General features: G+C 41.0%; 1 protein-coding gene across 5 annotated transcripts in view; it reads right to left on the reverse strand.

Annotated features, from left to right (window-relative positions):
- neto1l (neuropilin (NRP) and tolloid (TLL)-like 1, like) overlaps window positions 1-6,974 on the reverse strand; it is a 53,922-nt gene extending 46,948 nt beyond the window's left edge. For all 5 annotated transcript variants that reach the window (XR_015092185.1, XM_086066473.1, XM_086066472.1 and 2 more), the window contains exons 1-4: window positions 6,333-6,974; window positions 6,125-6,181; window positions 5,846-5,980; window positions 4,889-5,137 (exon numbers count right to left, since the gene is read on the reverse strand). Coding sequence is in view for 4 of the 5 variants with exons in the window: in XM_086066473.1 (XP_085922599.1) it covers window positions 4,889-5,137; window positions 5,846-5,980; window positions 6,125-6,181; window positions 6,333-6,360 (469 nt within the window). In the remaining variant the exon portion in view is untranslated. The remainder of the gene's footprint in view (window positions 1-4,888; window positions 5,138-5,845; window positions 5,981-6,124; window positions 6,182-6,332) is intronic.
- Window positions 6,975-7,682: the final 708 nt, after the last annotated feature.

The following is a 7,682-nucleotide window of genomic DNA, read 5'->3' on the forward strand; positions in this document are numbered from 1 at the left end:
GGTGTACCCAGCCTACTGCCCGAAGCCAGGTGGGATAGATTCCAGCACCCTGTGACCCTTGTGAGGATTAATCGGTCACGAAAATGGATGGGTGGATGTAAAAAAAATATTTTTAATTTATACTAATTTCTTTTTTAGAGATCCACAGGGAGCCACAGGAGAATGACTCAAGAGCCAAATGTTACTCCAGAGCCACAGTTTGCAGACCCCTGTTATACAGTATTGTATATAGTTGGGTTTTCCACACCAACTCAGCCCGGTCTCTCCGAACCAAGTCTTGTTCCATGAACTGATGAGGCCTTCTCAGATGAGCGGCGAAACTTCTAAACAGAACAGTCCAGCTGCGTTCGGTTCAATGCCCTGAGAAAGAATTGACCTGGACGAATGAGAATATCGACAAGCACAGAGTTGTGATTCAATTTTATAAATGGAAGTCTGAATTCCTGTTCCTGTTAGCTCTCTGACCAGGGACATGGTGCCATCAGTTTGCCATTCAAACAGTTTCGGATGTAAATGGCTTTTTCAGAAAATACTGCAAATTCTGCTTAGCAACAAGCTGAATGACTGATTATCTGAGTCATTGCTATTAGACACAAAAGGGGGAAAAAATCATTCAGACTGTGAGAGATGCTGCCTAAGTTTCTGTAGCCGATCATTTTGCCTACATAGAAACACCAAGTCAAACTCCAGTGAAATATTGGCAGAATACCCCCCCCCCCCACACACACACACACACACACAAAAAAGGGGTGAGAAGGAGGAGGGTGGGGTCTTCTATCTCCACTTCTACTCATGAATTTAATCCAAGTCTTTTCTGTGAAGCTGTACTCCAACCAGCCTTAGGGCAGGGTAAATGGAATTGTGCTCCTTACACCAGGCCACACATGCCGCATCAACGTACAGTAGAGAATACAGTTTGCAAAAAAAGATCCGTCTTCATTTGGAAAATTACTGAACTTTGTCACCAAACTTAATTATGTAATTTATACTGTGCTGTACTTGAATGACACAAATGCTAACTCGCTTTGCTGTAAATATGTTTCTGCCATAAAGGTAAAAGTGATGGATACATGTGGACACCATTAAGATCCACAAATTGATATACCAGGTATACGATGGGAATTAAAGCAAAAATGAGCAGTAGTTATACTTTGGAGTGGTGCTGCTGTGGTCAGCACCTCCACAGAGTGAAGAGTCCATTTCTGCGATTCAATTTTCAATTTTCCAGCTCGAGCCTATCAAGGTCCAATCTTATGGTCCTAGCCTCTTTATGATAGTCTCATCCATCTGTAATCCGAACTGTAATTCCATTCATTTTATGCCGCAATGATTCCAAGTCTAGATGCAGCTTGCATGGAAAAAAAAGAAAGAAAAAAAAAAAGAATAGCAACTACTCATCCACACATCCATTTCTAATCTGTTAATTTTGGGGAGCGAGATGGAGTACACCCTGGATTGGTCGCCAGTCAACAAACATTCATACTTACTTACACCTATGGGCTTTATGGAGTCAAAACACGTTCTTGGAATGTGACAGGATGAAAGAGTAGTGAGAGAAATCTCACACAAGCACAAGGAAAACAAGAAAGCAGTCACATGATCTTGATTCTAAATTGTACTTCAGAAGAAGACCTACCTACCAACCGGCATCCATTCATCCAGACACATCCATGACAGATTAGGTGAGGATCCGACACTGCCTGCATTTATTTTGATTGACAGGCCACTTCTGAAGTATCTGCTTCTAACCCATTGTCAGTTACCCATGACATTATATCGGAAGGGTACTACAGACAATTGATGGATGTATGAACAATCCATCAACTCCACTGACAATTTCCGCCATGGCTGCCTGTTGTGATTATTGACCTTAGGCGGACGTTACTTATCGAACTGAAAAATACTCAAATCGGAAGCAGTGCTGTCGTGACGATGATAGTGAAGTCATTTCACACAGTAAGAGCTTTTGTTGTAATTGTACAGTAAATGGCATGGAGAAAAGCACTTTTAGTAGCATAGCAACGAGTGCCGAATATTAACACACTTGAGCCGGGTCGCCATTGTCACTGTGCCGTCCTGAGTTCTACTTTGCGGTGAGTGCCACAAAACAAAACAAATGAGGTGTGAAAAGGGCTTCTTTTGATGCTATCATCAAACTACTGGAAAAAAGTACAAAGGTTGATGAGGCTGAGCTATCAAAAGTGTAATTGAAAGGGCGGGTGATTCTACAAAGTGTATATACTACACCACGCCACAATGTTAATAGGATGTAAAAGCACAAAATACACAACCTACTAGTAAATAGACCAGCAAATAGACCTAGTGTTAATTGATACAATTAAGGTTAATTTTGTAACAAGGGAATTTAGGTTGATCTGTCTATAGCTCCAATTTTTCAAAGCCCGATTTAAATAAGCAGTTTTGAGCAAAAGGATAATGCTGTGTACGTTTACTGGCAGTGACTTTTAAACACGCTGCTCAGATGTTTGTTTTTATCATTTAGATGCAAGGATTGGCTTTTTTTCTTTTACTCATTTAGTATTTTTGAGATATCTTGGGGGTGGGGGGTAGATAGTAAATGTCAGCATCCAACCCCCCAAAATATAAAGACTGGAAGATGACGTTAAATCTGGCCGATTTCCTCAGCATTTCCCTCCTGTCGCCCTGTTTTTTTCCCCCTTTCTTTTAGTCCAGTCAGCAAGCCAATTGTTTGGACAATGTGTACTTTATGTCAATCACACAGTTGTCATCACATAATGAACCAATTAAAAAGGAATTTAACTGTTACATTTCTTCCAATTAGATTTACATTCACATTCACATCTCATCTCTATCAGGTATGTTTTGGTCATACCAGAACTAGAACTACTTCCTTCTTCCGTGTCTAGGAATCATGGGAAATGTTGTCCTCCTGTTGCAGTCAGACCAAATGCAAGCTGAGCGTTTCTGGCAGCGCGTTTCCAATGTTACAATGTAGGGCCGCGAGGTAAATGACATAGCCAGCTTCCAGGAGCTGCCGGCTTCAATTAAAATGTTGGATAATGGTGAGTGCATTGGGTTGTTTAACGCTGTTTGACTGTCAACCAAGATAGCATTTAGCATTAGCTGAAGTAATAACATAACCACTGGTCACCAGATTGACTAGCAATTAAACGTGTTAATTTAAAAAAAAAAGAAGCTAAATTGTAGTGTCCTGGTTTGTAATTTTGAAAGTCTGGTCAACCTAGTTAATGCTGCATTCCCAAACATTGGTCACAAAACAATGGAGTTGTGCTCATTTGACTGGATATTTTCTGACTGTCCCTTTGTTGATTTGTCTTTTTGAGAGGCTAACTGTCTAGCATTATAGTCACTGTTCATCAACCCTCTCAGAAAAATGACCCCTTAAACTGGGACCTCTTCACCTAGTGTTCAAAATATTTGGGAACAAACTGTTTGTCCCTGTGCTTTGGCACATCATCTCTGTGCCAAAGCTACCAAACAATAAATCTTGTAGAGTAGCACTAAGGAACTTTTCAACCTTAATAAAATATTTTCATAACTCTTCTAATGAAAACATCGATTTAAAACTAGTTGAATGTTACTTTTGCCATGGCCTGAGGAGGTCTGTATCATTTTTACTGTCACTAAGCCACATTGAGGAGGATGCCACACAAAAACTACAAATGTGCTGACTGCTTTTATGGCATACATCACTTCCCCCTTTATGGATTTGTTACAAAGACAGACGTCAATTTGAATGTCGACGCACAATTACTGCTTTCCTGGCAGAAGCTGCAAAACATCTGAAAAGTTTTGTCTATGGAGAAAAAAAAGAAAAAGAAAAAAGGAAGCTATACGGATAAAAGGACAGTCAAGGATCAACAATGGCCCGGCTTTCGCTCACTGGCGCGAGCTCAAAAACTATGTCAAGCGCTTATCCTAATGGGAAATGTTGTCTTCCTTCAGGCATAACATTACCGCTTTTGTCAATATGGCGCCGCCATAATCAACATCAACTGGAAGTTCCTTAGTGTTGCTTTAATGGCTTTGGACACATCCCTTTCACTTAGCAAGTCATTATCAAAACAGCATTTATCTAGCCCCTACTGATAATATGACTTGTCTGTACGACATTAACACCCTTTGGCTAAACTGTGCTTCTCACAGTTTGAAAGCTAAGCTAGCTAAAAACAGCACCAGACTTATTATATATGGGCCTCCAAATGTATAATGTGACATTCATCATCCGTACCCACTGGGATAACTAACGTCACCATAAGAGAGGAATCACCACCATATCCTGACCGAGACCTTCAAGATAAAACTCTCTTCTCGTTCCACCTGGGAAGCTTAGCTTTGCACCCACTAGCATATTTCTGGGTTGTTCTGGCATGTAAGGTTATGAGCCTAGCTATTTATCATGAATACAATTTTGCAGTTACATTTTCCTATATTAGAAACACTCCAGGATTTGCATTTTGTTATGTCCTGTCAGGAGTCAAGCTAAAGCTCCTGTCATCAATGGCCTCAGTAACTAATTAAGAATGTTTTAAACAGAAGTTTACTCTTTTTAAAACCTGTTCGTGTAAGACCAGAATACAGTTCCACATCTTGAGGCACCAGCTGCAGTGATTAGTTAAGAGTACGTCTAGACATGTTGCTGTTTTGATTTGTAGACAAAAATTCAGCACTTCTCTGTGACAAAGCGAATGGAATCAGAAGAACAAAACACCATTTTTCAAATACATCAAGGTTTACTGCTCGGAATAGCGCTCAGCCAATGATAGTATATTGCCAATGGAAAGAGACAGGCAATCGATAATTCTACACCAGGCAGAGTCCCTGGATGATATTTGTTATTCAGCTTTGAGACGTGCAGTAACAGGAACAAGTGGACTTACAGTACCTGCAGTGAAGTTGTAATTGGCTGAAAATCCCACCGCCTCCAATTCGCCATCTGTAACAAATTTTATCCACAGGTACCGGCCGCTACTCCTGATATCCGGCGGGCTGTTCTGACCGCAATAGTGTCCGAGAACGGGAGAGAAGCCGAAAGGTCCATCGCGAACCTCGATGTTGTCAAATTTACATTCCCAAGAGGACTCGATGGAATAGTGCTCCTCAAAGTGGAGCTCGATGCACTGCCTTGGGGGGGCTGAAAGACATAGTGGAAATAATGACCACAAGAAGTGGCAAGATAAAAATAAACTTGTTTCAGCTACTTTAGTTAGTAGCAGTTGCAGTGGTTCTTAACCTGGGTTTGGCTAATCTTTGCTGCAGGGAATTTAGTGCGCTAAGTAGTCGACTTGTAGGTGTTGGTACGTCGTGTGATTTCTTTATTGTAGTAATCCCTTTATACTAAGTATATTTAGCAAAAAGAAAAAAGAAAGTGGTCAGACGAATATGTGCAATATCAATTCACATGTATAATGGGATGTATGGTGTTCCACAGGGGTCAATTCTGGGGCCTCTGCTGTTTTCATTGTATCTGCTGGGTTCCATCTTAATTGTTTTAAAGTGCTTTATAAATGCTGAGTTGAGTTTAGTGATGGGAATCGGCGTCCTATCTGCATGATTTGCAATGCCAAGCTGAGTAATTCTATTCAAGCACAACTATAGCAACACTTAAGAAATATTCCTAAAGCTGCATGGATATGGGGAATACAAGAACACAATGGTTTCTGAATTCAAGGTGAAAAGATTAAATAAAAAGAATACTTTTCCCATTTTATTCACCAGTAAACTATACACCTATGTTTAAAAAAAAAAAAAAAAAAAAAAACATTTTATGTTTCAATAAAGAAGGTTCCGGTGAACGTCCAACAAGGTTAAGAACCACTGAAACAGTAGAGAGGAGCTTTACCTTCCAGGATGTACACACACTCTGTATCTGGTGGATATTTGTTTGGGTAATTGGGAGAAGTAAAGAGACCTCCTTCTGGTTCTTTCACCCACGTTCCACACTGACCAGCTGGCTTCACCCCAGAATTGTTTTTCACTGAAACACAAATTTCAACCGTCACTAATTATTTTTGAACCACATATAATGAAGTAAATGTACTGGAATCAGTGTACCACAAAAACATTGTCATAATTATACATTATTGCTGTAATGCTCATACAAAATGTTCGTGGTGGTTACCTGATGTATCTCTTTTTGTTGCACCAGACAAGCCAAGTAGGAGAAGACTTGCAACAACTAGAATGAGAAATAAAAACTGGCTCCATAAATACTGATTTGTATTTTAGGGCAAAACAAGCTAACAACTATTTCCAGATTCACCACTTTGATTTGGTCAATTTCAAACAATTAAAACCCGACAAAAAAAAAAAAAAGGAGGTGCGCTTACCGTGATGGAAGCTGTGTCCATGTACCATGTCTGATCCTTTCACAAACGGCTGCAGACTCAACTAATTCCATTTAGATGTGGAAGTACTTGAGGAGAGAAAACAATAGGCGAGTTTTCGGGGGAAATTCACGCCAAGAAACCACTCAACCCTTTAAAAAAAATCTCCTCAATGCAGTCATTAGAGAAAAATGTGTGGCATCAACTAATCACCGGTTTCATACAAGACCAAAAACAGTTCTAGCAGACACTCGCCCAAATTCCATCCAAACGTTTCCAAACCTATTTGGTGCACTGAAAGGATTAATAGTTCCGTCATGAGCCCAGCTCTAATCGCTCCACCTTTGCGATCTTCTTTTTGGAAAAGAACACATGAGTCAGCCTTGTTTTTGTCCTCTTTGCTCCCCTCATCGAGAGGAAGAGAGGAGGAGGAAGTAGAGGAGGAGAGGCTTCAGCAGCATGGAGAACCGCGCAAGGCTCATCTCCGCATCCTCAGCATGCCGGCGCCGCTGTGCGTAAAGATCCTGCAGGGGGGACAATAAGTTGTTTTTCTTGCTGGATTTTGTGCTGCTGCAGAAAATCCGACGATGTTGAGTGCGTGCATCAGTCTGCTGCTGTGCACTGTGTCAAGTGAGAGTCTCCGCAGCCAAGTAGAGCTCTCGTAGCCCACCCCCTCCCTCGCTCCCTCCGGTTTCCCACATTCAATTCTTCCTCGCACGTTCATTCGCAGCAGAGCAATGCGCCACAATCCTCGCACGCGCACAGCAAAAACTTAAATCCAATCACGTCGTAGACGTTAAACAGGATAGTGCAAGTAAGAGTTGAGGTCGGTGGAGTCGCGCGTGCGTGTGTGTGTGTGCGTGTATCAGTGTAAACTGCGGAAGTCATCTCAAGATGGAGCAGAATGAAGAGGTAAGCAGAAAAATGAGCCAAGGCGATGGAATAAAGTGTATAAACAAGCAAAACAAAAAACGGCACAAATACTGAAGCTTATCAGATGGAAACTCAGCGAGTTTGGGCGAGAAACAACATGGGTACACTGTACTACACTTGCACAATTTGAAACATGACAAAAAAATATGCATGGACCACAATTATGATCATTTTATCCCTCTATGGATATAAAAAAGGTCGCCAAACTATAACAAACAACCCTAAGCACAGTTAGCCATTCAAACCTATAAACAATTTAGAGTCTTCAATAAACCTAATATGCACGATTTTGGAATTTAGGAGGACACATGCACTGGGAGAAGATAAAAACTCTACCCAGATAGGCTGGAAACCAGATTCAAACCCCTACCTTTAGAACTGTGAGGCGGATTTGCTAACCAGTCTTCCTCTGAGTCATGA

The sequence above is a fragment of the Leptonotus elevatus genome, chromosome 21, assembly GCF_054856555.1.
Source record: "Leptonotus elevatus isolate MCC_2025b chromosome 21, RoL_Lele_1.0, whole genome shotgun sequence".
Lineage (NCBI taxonomy): Eukaryota > Metazoa > Chordata > Actinopteri > Syngnathiformes > Syngnathidae > Leptonotus > Leptonotus elevatus.